The 19,399-nt window shown below is 40.0% G+C and overlaps 1 protein-coding gene and 1 pseudogene across 7 annotated transcripts in view; one reads left to right on the forward strand and one right to left on the reverse strand.

The window, feature by feature from the left end:
* The window catches only part of Cep126 (centrosomal protein 126), a 58,020-nt gene extending 56,785 nt beyond the window's left edge, over positions 1-1,235 (reverse strand). For 6 of the 7 annotated variants that reach the window (XM_006509862.4, XM_006509863.4, XM_030244275.1 and 3 more), the window contains exon 1: positions 854-1,235. In XM_006509862.4, coding sequence (XP_006509925.1) covers positions 854-966 — 113 coding nt within the window. In that variant the 5' untranslated portion in view covers positions 967-1,235. The remainder of the gene's footprint in view (positions 1-853) is intronic. The other variant, NM_001045524.2, reaches the window with a different exon arrangement.
* Positions 9,297-19,399, forward strand: part of Gm19324 (predicted gene, 19324) — a 38,572-nt pseudogene continuing 28,469 nt past the window's right edge.

The raw sequence follows: 19,399 nt of genomic DNA on the forward strand, positions 1-19,399 counted from the left end.
TAGAGCCCAGAGGAGGGTCAGCCGAAGAGGAGACCCTTGATGAAAACTCATGATTTGCTGTTAAAACTGTTAAGAGCATATCCTAGCAGAAGGTGGGACCTAGGGCTGAGGAAGTGGAGGGAGGCTGGTAGTGGTGGAAGGGACTCCATTTCCTGAGAAAAACATGAGCAAACATCATCACCACCAGCCAGTCTTCTGAGACTATGAAGGGTAAATTCTAATTATCATAATGTTCTCTGGAAGAATAAACCCGCTTTATGTACTTAAAAAACAAAGCGTATTGACATTTCCACAATGTTTATGTTACCAATAGTAACATCAAATTGAAATTCAACGATTTCTCATGGAAAATCAGAAATAATCCAGATTGTCAAGATTCGTGCCCCCTGCTTTTCCTTTCGTCTGTGTGACAACAGAGTGGACAGAGATGGGATACAAAATGATCAGAACGAACTAGGGTTCTCCAGCTCTGGGAAGGGTGTGCGGCTAACAAGTAAAACGGAACAGCCCACGATTTTAGCCTCGGGCAATTTCTCTTTCTAAGGAGCAGGACTAAGACGTCTCTGTAAGTAAAGGGTGTAACGCTGTAATTCAAAAAGGCGAATCTTCGCCCGTCCAATACAGGACCGATGCATTTAAAAATCCACAAAAATCTGACAGCCAAGTCGAAGTGCGGGGGTGGGAAGGAGGGGGAAGAGGTCACAAAGTAGGAGACAAAAGTGTAACTTCAGGTCGGGGTGGGGTGGGGTGGGGTGGGGTGAGAACTGCTAAAGCAAATATCCGCACTGAAAATGACTTGCCAGTTTCCATGCCCTTGCCTGCGTGCTCCAGGGGGAGGGCGTGGAAAGGATACAGGTAAGCGCCGGGTCGCGGCCGACCGCCGCCGTCACGGGCGCCCGGCGCGTCTGGGGGTCCGGCGCCCACGCCTGCGCCTGCGCTCTGGGCTCCGGGCCTGCCCGCCAGCATCCTTCACCTCAGCGCCGTCCGCATGGCCGCTCGGCCTCCCTCGTCCTCTCCTCGGCGCTCCGGGCAGTGCGTCTCCCAGGTCTCGCGTCACGGGCGTCGCAGGCTCGGCTGCGGCAATCCTGGCTTCGCAGCGGCCCCGGCGACAGTGGCGACGGCAGCGGCGAGGGCGGCGACCTCGCAGGGCGACGGCGGAGGTGGCGGCCGCGACCCCGCCGCAGCCATCTTGACAACCAACCGACGCCGCGTCCTTCGCGACGGAAACTAGGCGGAACGCGGGGCGGGGCTGCGAGGGGGAAGCGGCCAATGAGGGGCCGGCTCGCTCAAAGGGGCGGCCGAGGCGAGCTGAGGTAAACTGCGGCGAGCCGAGGTTAAACCAAGTTAAATGGAAGCAAGCTAAGGAAAGCAAGCTAAGTACACTGAAGCACACCGAGGTGAGACAAAGTAAGCCAAGGTAAACTGAGGTAAACAGAAGTTGAAATAAACGGAGGCAAGCGGAATTAAACGGGTATGCTGAGATGAGATGAGGTAAACTGAGGCAAGCTGCGCTTAAACTTAATTAAGCAGAGGGAAGCTGAGGTAAACTGAGGTACACCGCGGTGTGATGAGATAACTTGAGGTGAGCTGAGGTTTAACTGAATTACTCAATCAAGCTTAAGCAAACTGAGATTACACCTAATTAAGCAGAGAGAAATTGACACAAGTGGAGGTACACTGAGGTAAGATGATGCAAGCTGAGGTTAAAGCGAGTTACCATTTACGAAGGTAAAATGAGGTAAGCTGAGTTATACTGACTTAACTAAAGTAAACTGAGGTGAATTGAGGTTAAACTGAGATGAAGTAAACTGAGGCAAGTTAGGGCAAGTTGAGTTGGGCAGATGACTCGCAGTTGTGAGAGAGCATAGCTGAACTGTACTTTAGAGCTTGATTCGGCTCTTCCCTTTTCTGAGTGTTTTCTTGAGAGTATTAACAGATGAAAGACAGTGAATGGAAAATTCCTAGATACGGGCAAATATTACAGACAGCCTGGAAATGATTATTTGGGGCATAATTTGTTAGGTATGGAATCCTGTGGTGAACTTTTAGATGGTGAGACCTTTCCCATTATCACTCTTTTCAAAACTACTTTCCCTTGTAGAGGTGAAAGGAAGAGGAGGAGGAAGAGGAAGAGGAGGGAGAAGAGGAGAAAAAGAAAGATAAAAAAGCTTTGCAAAGTGGAAATTTTCTTTCCTCACTTGCTCTCATCCATTTCTTGATACTTAGGTCATTTTCTCTCTGCTGTCCCACTTCAAAAGATCGTTATGGTCCTTGATTGGCTGCCAGAATCTGCAAATGGACCATCACAGCAAAAATGGCCTGAAAAGAAGTCCAGATTTAGCTTAATAATCTCCTGGGAAGGTATGCCAAAAGAGATCTGTGTATTGAAATGGCTTCTGTATAGAAAATTAAACAGTTTTGAGCCACTAGGTTAATGGCTATATAAATGAAAATCTGGACCAAAACTGGGCCTTTTTGTTGGAGCCCAGTGTAAAATCACAAAATTTGACTGGATGTTAGATTTACATTTTATTTTTGTGTATAAAAATTTCCAAATTGCTAGCAGAATGTACAAACCAAATAAAGATCACTCACCCACCATTCAACTTTGTGAACTTAAAGCAATTCAAATAATAAACTTTCCAATTGAAACTGTTTAAAACTGGCTATTTTAATAATGGAGATATAATAATTCAAGTTGGAATGTGTTCAGGGGACTGAACTTTTTATTGTGCTACAAGTCCAGTTTTGATTTTAAATGTAAAGTGCTTATCTTATTCAATATCATGCCACAAGGACAAAACAAAGCATAATCCTAATGAAGAAAGGAAATTATGCTTGGACAACTAGCTATGTTGGCATCGTTTTGAATGCCCTAGCCATAAGCATTGACCTTGATTCTATTCCCAATGCTATCATTAGAACTCGGTCTCACCAGGAGTAGTTTGAACCTTAGCAAAGTAGGGCACTGCAAAAGGCAAAGAAAACTGAGAAGGTTGTGGTTGTTATGTGCATTTTAGCTTTCCTCAAAGTTTTGCTTAGATTGTATTATTTAGTAAATGGAAAACACAAGCCACATAACTGTATTTTTGCATGATATATTAATTACTATTAAAAGCCATGGTTTCATATCAAGATGGTGTCCTTGTAATCCCAGCACTTGGGAGATAGGGACAGGAGGATCAGTAAAATTCAAGATCATCTTCATCTACATAGTGTATTTGACACTGGTCTAATACCTGGAAACCTGTCTAAAAAAACCCACAAAGAAAAAAAGAAGCATGATTTATTAATCATTTACAAATGCTTGTTCATAGAATTATTTTTCATTTAAGTTTTGCTTTACAAAGCTAACTAAAAATAAAAGAAAAAAATTAACTTAAGGTTACTATCTATTTTTAAGTTACAGGTTTGTTGACTTCTAATTCTTTATCTTCAAAATATTAAGCAGGTTTCTATATCCTATTTAACAGATTTAATCCTAGATTCTAAAAACCATGGAGTTGGGAAGCAATATCTTAAAGATGAAATACTTGGATAATTTATAATTATAGGATTTTTATATTATATTTAGGATGTTTATATTTATTTTGCCAGGAAAGGTGATTATGATTTAAGTAATAAAGAATAAAATGACCCAGTAGAGGGTTTAGATAGGAAAATGCTTGTAAACCGAGGAGTTGTACTCAGATCCTCAGCGCCCACAGAAAAAGCCAGGTGTGATATGCTATAAGTCCTGGCACTGGGGAAGTGCTGGTGTTGGGAGAGTGGTGACAGGTAGGTGCTTGGGGCTTGCTCACTAGCCAATCTAGCTGAATTTGCAAGCACTGGGTTCAATTAGAAACCCTTGTTTCAAAAACTAAGGTGGGGAGTGCTGGGAGATACCTGACATTAGCCTCTGGCTTCTGTAGACATTTCTGTGCACCTGCACTTGTGTATAAACACATACCAAACCCATACATGAAGAATAAAACTAAAACACCAGTATTTTGTCATAAAAGACATGCATTAAATATAACACTTAATTCTTTTATATTTCCTAGCACTACAAGTTACTTATTAAGGATGTGTATGTACCTATGTGTCTATCTAAGTATCTGTTTCTCACATCTCATCTTCTATATACCAAGTACTTTATAGTTAGTGGGGACTTAGCAGTGAATAAAATTTCAAAACAGGCTTTGAGAAATGTCTCAGTATGTGGAGACCACATACTGCTCTTGAAGAGGACCAGAATTTGATTCCCAGCATCCACACCTGGTGGTTTATAGCACCCTGTAACTCCAGTTCTTATTCTGTGTGGGCACCTGCACAAAATCCACATAATTAAAAAAGTAAAAAACAAACAAACAAAAAACAAAATAAAACTTGAAAATGCTATGGATCTAAAGTTTTTATTGAATTTTCACCCAAAACTACTTTGAAAAAAATGTAGTTGAGGAGATAGAGATGGAAAGATAGATAGATAGATAGATAGATAGATAGATAGATAGATAGATAGATAGATATCAACGTAAGTCAGGCTGCACAAGAATGGCCTCTAAAAGACGGGAAATTAGGTTTGAAATAAGGAAGGAGATACTCAGATATCTGGATGATGAGCATAAAGAAATATATAACCTGAATTTGGTGGGTCTAAAATAGAGCCAACTTTTATGGCAGGAAGGCCATTTGGGAGTTTTGAGTTAATATCGGCTACCTTTTTTTTTCTTTTTCTTTCAGAAAGGATTCCCGTGGTTGCTATAGTTCAGAAGACAGGACTAGAAACAAACAGGAATAGCCTGAACACAGGCTGTCTTGTGGAAGTTGACAAGGGACTTGGGTTATGATTGCAGTCATAGATGACAAGAAGGGTTTGAAAATTTGAAGTTTCTAGCAAGATTTCGCTGAAAGGACCCAGTTATAGCTCTCTCTTGTGAGACTATGCCGGGGCCTAGCAAACACAGAAGTGGATGATCACAGTCAGCTATTGGATGGGTCACACGGCCCCTAATGGAGGAGCTAGAGAAATTACCCAAGGAGCTATAGGGAACTGCAACCCTATAGGTGGAACAACAATATGAACTAACCAGTATCCGGGAGCTCTTGTCTTTAGCTGCATATGTATCAAAAGATGGCCTAGTCAGCCATCACTGGAAAGAGAGGCCCATTGGACACGCAAACTTTATATGCCCCAGTACAGGGGAACGCCAGGGCCAAAAAGGGGGAGTGGGTGGGTAGGGGATTGGGGGGGTGGGTATGGGGGACCTTTGGGATAGCATTGAAAATGTAAATGAGGAAAATACCTAATTAAAAAAAATACTTTGATAAAAAAAAAGAAAATTTGAAGTTTCAGCCAATAAGTTTTGTTGATAGATAGATGGTTATAGCAAGTGTGAGAAAAAAGTCACATATGACCTTCAGGGCATGAATGATGTCTTAGCAGGTAGTCCTTTGCTGCCACTTCCCATAACCTGAATGGAATCCACATGGTGGCAGCACAGAACCAAGTCCTCAGAGCTGTCTTTTGGCCTCCACAGAAATGCATGGCCTCCACCATGCATGTTGCATGGGTGTACACACACAGAGAGACACACACACATACAGACACACAGACACACACACACAGATAATAAAATTAAAATATGATCTTCAGATTTGGAATAATAAGCATTGTGGCTTACTATAATGGGGAAGAACTGTAGGGGTAGGGTGGGGCCTTATCAGCCCCATCTATGCTGGAATGTTGAGCCAATCAATCCTGTGTGAGCTGTCCCAGTGCTTTGAAGCGAAACTAGGGTTAAAGAAATTAAGAGGAAGCTTCAACTTCATTAACACTACCTCATAACTGTTAATAATGTTCTACTTACAAAAGGATCCAAACAGTGGAATACTGTTCTAATTAATAGGAAAACTTTAGAAAAATTAAACTTAATAGGGTTTATTGAGCAAAGAGTAACTTTTGAATCAGGCAGCCCTCAGAATCAGGAGCAGTTCAGAGAGCTTCAGGCAGCAATGTAGCCACAGGCTTTTATACACATCACACAGAAACAAAATAGAGATATCTGACTGGCACATCTAGGCATTTAAAAAACAAGTTAAAAATGAAAGATTTATTTTTGCTTGCATGTATGTGCACCATGTGTTTAGTAGTACCTTTGGAGGCCAGAAAAGAGCATTGGATCACAGTATTATGGATGGTTGTGAACCAACAGTTGGGGTTCTGGGAACCAAGCCTGGGTCCTCTATAAGAGCAACAAGTGCTTTTAACTGCTGAGTTAAAACTCCAGTACTAGCTAGGCATTTGCTATATTGCTCATGGTTTAATCTGTTGGATATCTGCTATTGGCTGAAGCTGAGTTGAGCTCAAACTAACAGAGGATAAGTTATGGTATTGTAAATAGAGGAGTTCTCAACATATGAATCAGCCTTACCAGTGACTCCTGCTTATTCTATCAGCTGTTGCCAAGTTGTAAGTCATGCCAACTTGCCTACGATGGGCAAGGTTTTGTGCTTTCACTTTGATCTTGCCTGAAAATATTTTTTCCCTGTTTTCTGCAGAAGAATTTTTTTTTCCCCACAAAGGAGAATTTCCTGAGGTTATCTCTGGGAAAGCTAGGGAAGAACAAAATATTTAAGTTCCATTTGATTTAGAGTACTAAAGATCATCTCTTCTTCATTCACTTTCATAGTAATTTAACTAGAGGCTTAAAATTAAAGGTATATACTGATATACCAATGCTGAGTCTAGTCATACTGTCAATAGTGTTGGAACTGTGTGTAGAGAGAGTAAGAATAAAAAAGTGGCACTGCCACATATTTGATTGCTTGTTGCTTCTAGCATAGAGTGGTAAGCGCAGAGATATATTTACCTAACTTAATCCACTCAATGATTCCAGTTCTACAAAAGACAAAATTGAGCTATTACAATATTGGGGAAATTCCTAACGGCTCAAGAGTAAGGGAACAGTGAAATCAAGATAACAAACCAGGCAGTCCACACTTCTAACCATCTTCGTTCCTTTGGTAGGAAACCCCTGAGAAAGTAATTCCAGTAATTAATAGATAAGAGTGTTTGGGTTTACACAGTTGGTAGTGAGGAAGTAAAACCAGAAAAGAGGTCACTAGTTTAAGATATTTCTTTGTTAAGTAAATATTTGTGTACCTATTGTACCACCACTGTCAAAGAGAGCTGCTTTGATTCTAAAAGGAGGGGGAGAAGCTAACATCTCAGATGAGAAGCCCAGGCCCACTGGAAGTTTACTTTGCCTTTTATTTGTAAAATTAGTGAAGTCTTAAGCATGTTTCAAGAATGAAAAGAAGAAGCCACTGTAAAGGGAAAAGTTAAGATGTAGACTTTTTTTAAATTTAAAAATATTTTAAATTCACCCTTTTTAAAAGAGATTTATTTTATTCATAAGTGCTTTGCCTATACATATATGTGTATACCACATGCATGCCTGGTTCTTGAGGAAGTAGTGAGCCTATAATTGGGTGCTGGGAATTGAACCCAGGTCCTTCACAAAGTATAATTGCTCTTAGTCACTGAGCCAACTGTCCAAGATCTCTTAAATTCGTTCTCTGACAATTCACATATTTATACAATATATTTTGATCAGATCAACTCCCTCTATGTTCCCCCAACATGTGGGAACCTTCACATTACCAAAAAAAACCCTTAGTTCAATTATTGCTGTCTGTATGAACATAGATTAAACTACCAGCAGCCGAATCTCTGAAGAAAAATCACTTCCCTTCCCTAGGAATCATTAATAGCCAGTAGCTGATTTTTTAGCTATTGGTGGAGTCTAATAGATTCCTTCCCTATCCCTGCTGGAATTTTGACTGGCTTGATCCTGTGTGTATAACCACAGCTGTTGTGAATTCATGACTATAATGCCATGCTTTGTCTATAAGACAATGTTTGACAGGATTCTTCCCTATCCTCTGACTCTTACCATACTTTCTGCTTCCTTTTCTGTGACATTCTTTCAGCCTTGAGAGGATTGACATAGATGTACCATTTGGCCAGTTGTGGGTCTCTCCATTGACTGCTACTGCAAAAAGAAGCTTCTCTGACCAAGTTGAGATACCAGCACTAATATATGGCTATACAAATAAATATTTTTGAACGCAGTTTGGCATGTCCACTTAGCAAAACAAAAGGAGGAGATCCCCTACCCCAGAGACTCCTCCAGATATGGAGTTTTGACCAGGTTTGACCAAGTATGAATTTTCTGTGGAGCTAGCCTCAAATCCAAAGCAGTTGGGTACCTTTGTAATGTCATGTCACTATTGTACCTGTGGATACATCTTGCCTGGCAGGTCAAGGTTGTAGCATGCAGAATACGCACACTGGGTAGGTCCACTGAAGACTTTTCTGCCCTAGAGGAGCACATAGCACCTTCTAGTACTATGAAATCTAGCCACCAAGAGAGACATTTCCAGGTCAGTACCAACTTGATTTTTCTATGCCTTGAAATCAAATGTTTTCAGCAATATGGTTTGATCATCTAGTTTTGGTAGGAAGCTAAGAACAATAGCAATAATCTATGTTGTTTTGTTAACTGGGAGTACCATGATCAATAACTCATAGGAAGTTATCCCATGCCTGGCATTGAGATTTTCATTTATTAACCTATGTCTTATGGGTGAAACTTTACCCACCCACTGATGATAGCTTTGTTCAAACTCCCATTTTTGAATGTATTTTTAAAAAATTGGCCTACAGAATAGTGGGTTTTCAAAACGTTTTAATATTTCCATAATTTTGGTTAATGCACTACTATCACCCTTCCCCTAATTCTGCCACCCCCACCCCAACTTAAGCCTTCAACTACCCTTCTCTAATTTCCCAGAAGGCTCAAGGACACTACAAGAAAACCTATAGAATCAACTAACCTGGATCCAGAGTGGCTCACAGAAACTGAACCACCAACCAAAGAACATGCATGGGACAGACATAGGATATATATATGGTTGATCTTCATGGGAGGTCTCTTCTTCTCTGAGGAGGAAGGAAGGGTGGTATTGGAGAGGGGACTTGAGAAGGAGGGACTGGGAGGAGAGGAAGGAGGGGAATCTTCGATCAAGATGTAAATAAATAAAAGATAAATAAATAAAAGAATTAGATGGCCTTATAGGATTCATGGGTTTGTGCTGTAGGTATGAAGCAATGGGAATGGTTTGTGTCAGTTAATATGTGAGCTGTCTTCTTTTTTTTACTGAGCAGTGTTGTTTTAGAGTGAGGGCTTGGAAACTAGTAAGTACTGGCATGTATTTGTGCTGTACAACTTCCAGAAATTTTTAACTGATGACTTTCCACAGAGAGCTGATATTTGAGGAAGTGTTTTTATTAATCCAAGAAAAATATGATGTATACATCCCATGCATCACTCTTGTTCTTAAATGTATGTATTTTCATTTGTGGAGAAGGTGTACAAGACAGCTGTGTTCATCATTCTATGGAAAGAATTTTAGCAATATTATTTTAGCTTAGAAAGCCATTTTAGCTTTCAAGATATAATAGAACAAATACAAATTATAAAACAAATATAATTTATGGAACAATTAAAATTTAATTTCAAAAGCTAAGGCTTCTTAAATGTTACATTTTTTCAAGATAAAAAACTAAGTTTAAGAACAACTTTTAAAGAAAGTTCTCAAAGATTGTTTAAAGACATTTTAATTAATTGCTTCCCTATTATGTTTGATAATGAAACATCAGACAGGTAATAAAAATCACTCTTTATAGAGAAAGGTAATATGTAAACTTTGACATTTCAAATGAAGCCTTGTGGGTAGTTAAACAGGATGTAAGGATAGCTTATCTAAAACCAAATCAGAGTGACAGCTTATATAGAGTATGTAATGTAAGGAATAGCAGAGGATTTGAATACCTGTAGATTTAAGTGTTGGTTTACATTTTTTAATGTCAAAAGTGTATTTACCTTCCCTTCCTTCCATCCCTCTTGCCCCTTCTGGCTGGTCCTTGCTTCTGGGGCAGACCCCTAGTTGGTCTGCTCTTGTGAAGATTCCATATCCCAATCCATCCTAGAGGACCTGCTGCACTCAAAGCAATTGAGGACCCTCTGCACTCAGAGTAGTTAGACCCACCGTACTCAGAGCAGTTGAGAAGTTGAGGACCCTCTGCACTAAGAGCAGTTGTGGATCCACTGCTCTCAGAGAAGTTGAGGATTGGCTGTAATCAGGTCAGTTGGACAACATCTTGACTGCTCCATGGAAGACCCAACAGTCTGAAGGCCTCCCAGGAGATCTACTGTAACCAGGGCAACAGATCAACAGCTTCTCTACTCCTGTGAGAGCCCCCAGTTGGAAGGTCCCATAGGTGGTCTGATACAGCCAGGGCTGTAAGCCTACCAGGAGACCTGAAGCAACTCAGAGACAAAAGAGGCAGACTTGATACAGTCACCCAGATCAACAAACACCAGGGATATCCAGATGGCAAAAGGCAAGTGTAGGACCATAAACAACAGAAGCCACAATACATGAGCATCATCAGAACCCAGTTCTCCCAATACAGCAAGCCATGAATACACTAAAAACACCTGAAAATCAGGAATCTGTCCTAAAATCTTATCTCATGAAGATAATAGTGTCCTTTAAGGAGGATATAAATAACTCACTGAAAGAAATACAGGAAAACACAGGTAAACAGGTGAAGGAATTGAATAAATCAATCCAAGATCTAAAAGTGGAAGTAGAAACAATAAAGAAAAGACAAATGGAGGCAAACCTGGAGATCGAAAACCTAGAAAAGAGGTCAAGAATTACAGATGTAAGTATTACCAACAGAATACAAGAGATAGAAGAGAGAATTTCAGGTGTAGAAGATACTGTAGAAGAGATTGACACAGCTGTCAAAGAAAATTCAAAACATAAAAAAAAAAAAAATCCTAATCCAAAGCATCCAGGAATTTCAGGACACAATGAACAGACCAAATCTAAGAATAGTCAGAATAGAGCAGGATGAAGATTCCCAAGTCAAAGGACCTGAAAATGTCTTCAACAAAATCATAGAAGAAAACTTCCCCAACCAAAGGAAAGAGATGGGCATAAAGGTATAAGAAGCTTATAGAACACCAAATAAATGGGACCAGAAAAGAAAATCTCTTGTCACATATTTATCAAAACACTAAATGCACAGAGCAAAGAAAGACTTAAAAGCTGCAAGGAAAAAAAGGCCAAGTCCCATACAAATGTAGACCTACCAGAATTACACCAGACTTCTCAACAGAGACTATGAAAGCCAGAAGAGCCTGGTCAAAGGTCATGCAGACTCTTAAGAGAACATAAATGCCAGCTCAGGCTACTATACCCAGTAAACTCTCAATCAACATAGATGGAGAAAACAAAATATTCCAGGACAAAACCAAATTCAAACAGTATCTATCTACCAACCCAGCCCTACAGAAGATCCTGGAAGGAAAACTCCAACACAAGGACGATACCTGCACCAAAGAAAGAACAAGATATTAAGTGTCTCACAACAAAGTAAAAAGCAGAGAGCCACAAGCACATAAAACCACCTGCAAAAACAAACATCAGGTACTAACAGTCATCTCTCTTTAATATCTCTCAATATTAATGGACAACTCACCTATAAAAATATATAAGCTAACAGATTGGATATGCAAACAAGATCCATCATATAAGAAACACACCTCAACAACAAAGACAGGAACTATCTCAGAGTTAAAGGATGGAAAAGGGTCTTCCAAGCAAATGGTCCCAGGTAACAAACAGGAGTTGCCATCCTAATATCCAATAAAATAGACTTTCAACCAAAAGTTATCAAGTGTGATAAAGAAGGACACTTCATATCCACCAAGGGGAAAATCCACCAAGAGAAAGTCTCAATTCTGAACATTTATGCCCCAAATGCAAGAGCTCCCAAATTCATAAAAGAAACTTTGCTAAAACTCAAAACACACATTGAACCCCACACAATAATATTTGGAAGATTTCAACACCTCACTTTCACCAAAATACAGGTCACTGAAACAGAAATTAAACAGAGACACAGTGAAACTAAGAGAGGTTATGAACCAAATGGATTTAACAGATATCTACAGAACATTTCACCCTAAACCAAAAGAATACACCTTCTTCTCAGCAGCTCATGGTACCTTTTCCAAAACTGACCATATAATTGATCACAAAACAACCCTCAGCAGATACAAGAAGATTGAAATAATACCATGCATCCTGTCAGATCAACATAGCCTAAAAACTACAGAAAGCCCACATACATGTGGAAACTGAACAACTCTTTACTCAGTAATAACTTGTTCAAGGAAGAAATAAAGAAATTAAAGACTTCCTGGAATTTAATGAAAATGTTGACACATCATGCCCAAACTTATGGGACACAATAAGAAGCAGTGCTAAGAGGAAAATTCATAGCACTAAGTACCCTGGTAAAGAAACTGGAGAGATCTTACACTAACAACTTAATAGCACACCTGAGAGCTCTAGAACAAAAAGAAGCAAACTCACCCAAGACGAGTAGAAGGTAGGAAATGCTCAAACTCAGGGTGGAAATCAACAAATAGAAACAAAGAAAACAAAACAAATAATCAGCCAAACCAAAAGCTGGTTCTTTGAAAGAATCAACAAGGTAGATAAACCCCTAGCTAAGCTATCTAAAGGGCCAAGAGGCAGAATCCAAATTAATAAAATCAGTAATGAAAAGGGAGACATAACAACAAAAACGGAGGAAATTAAAAAAATATCAGATCCTACTATAAAAGCCTATACTCAACAAAACTGGAAAATCTAGATGAAATGGATGGTCTTCTAGACAGATGCCACATACCAAAGTTAAATAAAGAGCAAGTAAATTATCTAAACAGGCCCATATCACACAAGAAAATAGAAGTCATTAAAAACCTCCCAACCAAAAAAAGCCCAGGGCCAGATGGATTTAGTGCAGAATTCTATCAGACCTTCAAAGAAGACCTGATACCAATTTTCCTCAAAGTATTCCATAAAATAGAAACAGAAGGAACATTACCTAACTCATTCTCTGAAGCCACAATTACTCTGATACCTAAACCACATAAAGAACAACCAAAAAAGAATTTAAGACCAATCTCAGTTATGAGTATTGATGCAAAAATACTCAATAAAATTCTTGCAAACCGAATTCAAGAACACATCAAAACCATCATTTATCACAATCAAGTAGGCTTCATCCCAGCCATGTAAGGTTGGTTTAAAATATGAAAATTCATTAACATAATCCACTATACAAACAAACTCAAAGAAAAAAATCACATGATCATCTCCTTAGACCCAGAAAAAGCATTTGAGAAAATACAACACCCCTTCATGTTAAAAGTATTGGAGAAATCAGGAATTCAAGGCTCGTACCTAAACATAATAAAATCAATTAACTGCAAACCAACAGCCAATATCAAATTAAACGGATACATACTTGAAGCAATCCCACTGAAATCGGGGACAAGACAAGGATGCCCCCATCTCCATATCTATTCAATATAGTACTCGAAGTGTTAGCTAGAACAATAAGATGACAAAAAGAGATCAAGGGGATACAAATTGGTAAAGAAGAAATAAAGGTATCACTATTTGCAGGTGATATGATAGTATACAAAAGTGACCCCCAAATTTCTACCAGAACTTCTCCAGCTGATAAACACTTCAGCAAGTGGCCAGATATTAACTCAAATAAATCAGTAGCCTTCCTTTATACAAAGGATATACAGGCTGAGAAAAAAAATTAAGGAAACAATTCCCTTCACAATAGCCACAAATAGTATTAAATATCTTGGGGTAACTCTAACCAAACAAGTGAAAGACCTATATGGCAGTAACTTCAAGTCTCTCAAGAGAGAAATCGAAGAAGACCTCAGAAAATGGAGAAATCTTCCGTGCTCATGGATTGGCAGAATTAACATAGTAAAAATGTTCTGCCTACCAAAGTCAATCTATAGATCAATGCAATCCCCATCAAAATCCCAACACAATTCTTCAAAGACATGGAAAGAGCAATTCTCAAATTCACCTGGAAAGACAAAAAACGGAGAATAGCGAAAACAATTCTTAACAATAAAAGAACAGCTGGGGCAAATCACCATCCCTGACCTCAAGCTTTACTACAGAGCAATAGTGATTAAAAAAACAAAACAAAACTGCATGGTATTCGTACAGAGACAGACATATTGATCAATGGAATAGAATTTAAGACCCAGAAATAAAACCATACTCTTAGTGTCACTTGATTTTTGAAAGATGCCAAAAATATACAATGGAAAAAAGAAAGCATCTTCAATAAATGGTGCTGGTCTAACTGGCTGTCTGTATGTAGAAGAATGAAAATAGACCCATATTTGTCACCTTGTATAAAGCTCAAGTCTAAGTGGATCAAGGACCTCAACATAAAGCCAGATACACTGAATCTAATAGAAGAGAAAGTGGGAAAGAGCCTTGCACTTATTGGGACTGGGGGAAATTTCCTAAGCACAACTCCAGCGGCCCATGCTCTAAGATCAAGAATTGATAAATGGGACCTCATGAAACCAGAAATTTTCTGTAAGGCAAAGGACAGTAAGACAAATCAGCAACCTACAGATTGAAAAAAAAAAAAAACTTCACTAACTCCACATCCAATAGAGGAGTAATATCCAAAATATATAAAGAACTCAAGAAGTTAATCACCAAAAAACCAAACAACCCAATCAAAAAAATGGGGTATAGAACTAAACAGAATTCACAACTGAGGAATCTCGAATGGCTGAGAAGCTCCTAAAGAAATGTTCAAATGTTAGTGATCAGAGAAATGCAAATCAAATTGACCCTGAGATTCCACCTTACACTAATCAGAATGGCTAAGATCACAACCTCAGTTGATAACACATGTTGGAGAAGATGTGGAGAAAAAGGAACACTCCTCCATTTCTGGTGATATTGCAAACTGGTACAACCACTCTGGAAATCAATCTGGAGGTTCCTCAGAAAACTGGAGATAGATCTACCTGAAGACCCAGCTATACCACTCTTGGGAATATACCCAAAAGATGCTCCACCATGCCAAAGGGGCACCTTTTCCACTGCGTTCATAGTGGCCTTATTTGTGATAGCCAGAAGCTGGAAACAACCTAGATGTCCCACGACAGAAGAATGGATAAAGAAAATATGGTTCATTTACACAATGGGATACTACTCAGCTATTAAGAACAAGGACATCCTAAGTTTTGCAGACAAATGGATGGAACTAGAACATATCATCCTGAGTGAGGTAACTCAGACCCAAAAGGACATGCATGGTATATACTCACTAATAAGTGGATATTAGCCAAAAAAAAAAATAATACAGAATACACAAGATACAGTCCACAGAATTCAAAAAGTTCAACAAGCTGAAGTGTCTAAGTGAGGATGTCTAAGTCCCACTTGGGAGAGAGAAAAAAGCTATCGCAAGTGGGGCGGGAGGGAGGGACCTAGAAGGGAAAGTGGATGGGGAGTGGGGGGGGGGAGTTGGGGGGGGAGAGGGAAATCTGATCTAGTATTAGGTGAGGGAAAAGGACTGAAGCCCTGAGGGCCAGCAGAAAGAATGTAAATAGGCAACCTCAGGAAATAGAAGGTTGGGGGGCCCTCCAGAATGCACCAGAGACCTGCGAGGCAAGAGACTCCCAGGACTCAAAGGGAGGGACCATAGATGAAGTGCCCAATAGTAGGGAGAGGGAACTTCTAGAGCCCACCTCCAGTAGGAAGACAGGACATCAAGTGAGGAATGGGGTTCCATGCTACCATCACACCTCTGACTCATAATTGTTCCTGTCTGAAAGAATTACAGGGATGGAAATGGAGAGTAGCCCGAGGAAAAGAAGATCCAGTGACAGGCCCAAAGTGGGATCCAGCTCAAGGGGAGGTCCCAAGGCCTGACACTATTACTGAGGCTATAGAGTGCTCACAAAAAGGGATCTATCGGTCAGTGTTCCACTAGCAGCCTTTAGATGAAGACGTAGAACTCTCAGCTCAGCTCTGCCTGCACCATGCTTGCCTGGTTACTGCCATACTCCCACCTTGATGATAATGGACTGAACCTCTCTGAACCTATAAGCCAGCCCCAATTAAATGTTGTTGTTGTTGTTGTTGTTTTTTTTTTTTAAATAAGACTTGCCTTGGTCATGGTGTCTGTTCACAGCAGTAAAACCCTAACTAAGACAGAAATTGGTACTGGGAGTGGGATATTCATGTGATAGACATGACCATGCTTTTATTTGAAAGAATGTGGATTTTGGGACTTTGGATTTGGAAGGCAGTGGAATGCTTTAAATGGGGCTTAGTGGGTCAGCCTAGTAGGAATATGGAAGACTTTGTTGATAGGAGTGATTTGAACTGTGTTGATCTGTTCCAAGAGATTTCAAAGGAGAAGAATTTCAGAATGTGGCATAAAGACTGATTTTGTGATATTTTGATGAAGAATGTGGTTACTTTTTGCCCTTGTCTGAAAAGTCTGCCCGAGGCTAAGGTGAAGAGACTCAGATTAATTGCATTGACAAAGGAAGTTTCAAAAAAGTCCAGCAGAGACTTTGTTCTCTGGTTAAGTCTTATGAAGACAAGTTTGAACAAGCCTAGCAAGCTTAGAAAGGAAAAATATAAAACATATGGTTCGAGTATTGAAGGGGTACCAGGAAGTGAAATGGAGCAAAATCCTGTGTTGTAGAAGATAACAGAATAAGGGTGTGGGACCTTGGGGCAAAATCCTACCCAACTAAATTTAGATCCAGGCATGGTGGTATATATCTTTAATTCCAGGAGACAGGCATGCTGATCTCTGTGTTCAAGGTCAATCTACAGAGCAAGATCCAGAACAGTCAATCTTAGGTAGTGAAGGAGTTGGAGAACAGAAGGTTGTCGATAATGTAATAGAACAAGGGGGATATGTTCCAGCTCCTGCAAGCAGCAGAACTCTGCACTTTCAGCCATGTGGCTCTGGCTTTAAAGTGACTAATAGAAAGGGCTACTTGGACAATCAATGCTGGCTAGCTGGAGCTAAGAAATTGGCGGTGATTAAGAAGAGACCAGCGTCACTGAGGTGAAATCTTCTGGGAATTGTTTTCTGCAAGCACATAGAAGCTGTGTTCCAGAGATAGCCAAGGTTGTACCTTGTGCTGCAGCTGGACTTGGTAATGTGTAAGAGACACCCAAGTGGTACTGGTTTTTAAGGCATAAAGGTGTCATGAAGAACAGCTGAAGCTTGGCACTGTGAGAGGTCATGGAAGGCCATTGGAGAAGGCATAGCCTCAGCTGTAGTTGATGGATCAGGACTGAAGGGGTCATGCAAAGGATTTGAGGCTTGGCACCAAGAAGAGAGCCTATGAGAGGCTATTGCTGAAGCCTAGTTGGAATGGAACACCCCAGTGTATTGAAGATGTCAGTACCATGGGATGATCACCAAGAACAGCAGCCGTAGTGGAGTGGATCAACCTGAGCTTAGAGTGCTACAGAGCACAGAGCTGGAGAAGTGATGCCAGCCCTTAGGAGGAGTTCAAAAGATCAAGTGGATTCCCAGACACTGAAACAAGAAGCTGTAACATTTAAATTGCTTTGGAACCACAAAGAGGTTAAAGATGCTAGAGCCATGGGATACATGCTGAGGAAAGCTGCTAACAGGGAGTGGAACCAGCCCAGGAGAAAGCAGTTTGTTGCAGTCAACAAAGATGAAAAAGGAGTGGAGATCTGAAGACTGCTTTGACATCAGCCATGGAGATGCAGAGTTACTGGTTACTGCCTGGTTACTGCCATGCTCCCACCTTGACGATAATGGACTGAACCTCGGAACCTGTAAGCCATCCCCAATTAAATGTTGTTTTTTATATATATAAAAAAAAAGGGGGGGGGGAATCTATCATGACTGTTCTCCAAAAGACACAACAAGCAACTGAAAGAGTCAGATGCAAATGTTTGCACCCAACCAATGGACAAAGCAGCTGACCCCTGTTGTTGAATTAGGGAAAGCTAAAAGAAGCTAAGGAGAAGGGCAACCCTGTAGGAGGGCCAGCAGTCTTAATTAATCTGGACCCCTGAAATCTTTCAAACACTGCACCATCAAACAGACAGCATACACCATCTCATATTAGGCTCCCAACACACATACAGTAGAGGACTTCTGGGTCTGTGTTCATTCAGTGATGATGCATCTAACCCTCAAGAGACTGAAGGGCCCAGGGGTTTTAGAGGTCAGGTGGGGTGGGGGTTGGGGGTGTCCACCTGGAGACGGGGTAGGGTGGGCTGGGGAGGAGTTGTGGAACATAGAGCAGTTGGAGGGTGGATGCGGGGGACTGGGAATGGAATATGGAGTGTAAAAAATAAATTAAAAATAAAACAAAGTAAAAAAATTAAAACAATTAGCTCAGCTTATATTTTAAGTGATCATCTTCATTGTATATTCCAAATTTTAATATTTTTTCTACAGTCTTCATACTGTGTAGAAGGTCTGACGGCATAGTTTATGCCATTATTCATGCATTTTTCTTGTTTCTGTTTTATAACCTGAAGGATTCTCTAGTAGGTAACAATGTGGAAGATAAAACTAAACTCAAAGAGAAAAGTCAATGATACTGTGTACAAGGAAGATTGTAGAGAGTCATGTGATGCTAAGACCAAAACAACTCAAGAAGAAAAACATTTTATGTGAAGTAAGTATTAAAAATTAACTCAGGTATAAAGAGATCAAACTTTGACAGAGAAAAATATGCTTTAGTTTTTTTTTTTTGTTTGTTTTTTGTTTTTTTTAGGTTACAAATGCTTCCTTTATTATATAAGGCCAGCATTGCTACTAAGTTCAACTGAGTGTGCATCTCTACAGTGTTCAGTGCCATGCCTGTGATATTATCATTTCCAAGAGTTGTTGGGCAGTCCTGTATCATCCATGGTACCTGCTTTAGTTTCACACACAGCTGATAAACTGCTCTAGGGATTTGCATCCTACTAGGCCCCAGAGGAAACATAATCAACACCTTCCACAGTCTACTGTACCAGATGCAGCAGTTTTGAAGAAGAAATTACAGATTAAAAGCATCTTGGCTTATTAGTACACTGCTTTGTCATTTTTCATTAATAAAGTAGATTACAATGAAGCCCTAATAATTTGCAATATAATTAGTTGTTACAAGACACTCAACATTCTCCTGAGGATATACCATGATTTCTAAGACAAAAAGTCACACTAAGCCATGTCCCAGCCCAGGGAGCCTCTTGCTGCAGGTACAGGATGCTTCCTGCATTCCAGCACCATGCTCTGGTGCTTTGCAAGATCATCGTGAATTTTAAGCAGACAGGAGTCTGAAACAGTCTCATGACACATCTGGTAGAAATTTTTTAAGACTGCCTGGCTTAGTCTTACTGCTGCTAGTATATATTAGGTGTT

The sequence above is a fragment of the Mus musculus genome, chromosome 9 (assembly GCF_000001635.26).
Source record: "Mus musculus strain C57BL/6J chromosome 9, GRCm38.p6 C57BL/6J".
NCBI lineage: Eukaryota > Metazoa > Chordata > Mammalia > Rodentia > Muridae > Mus > Mus musculus.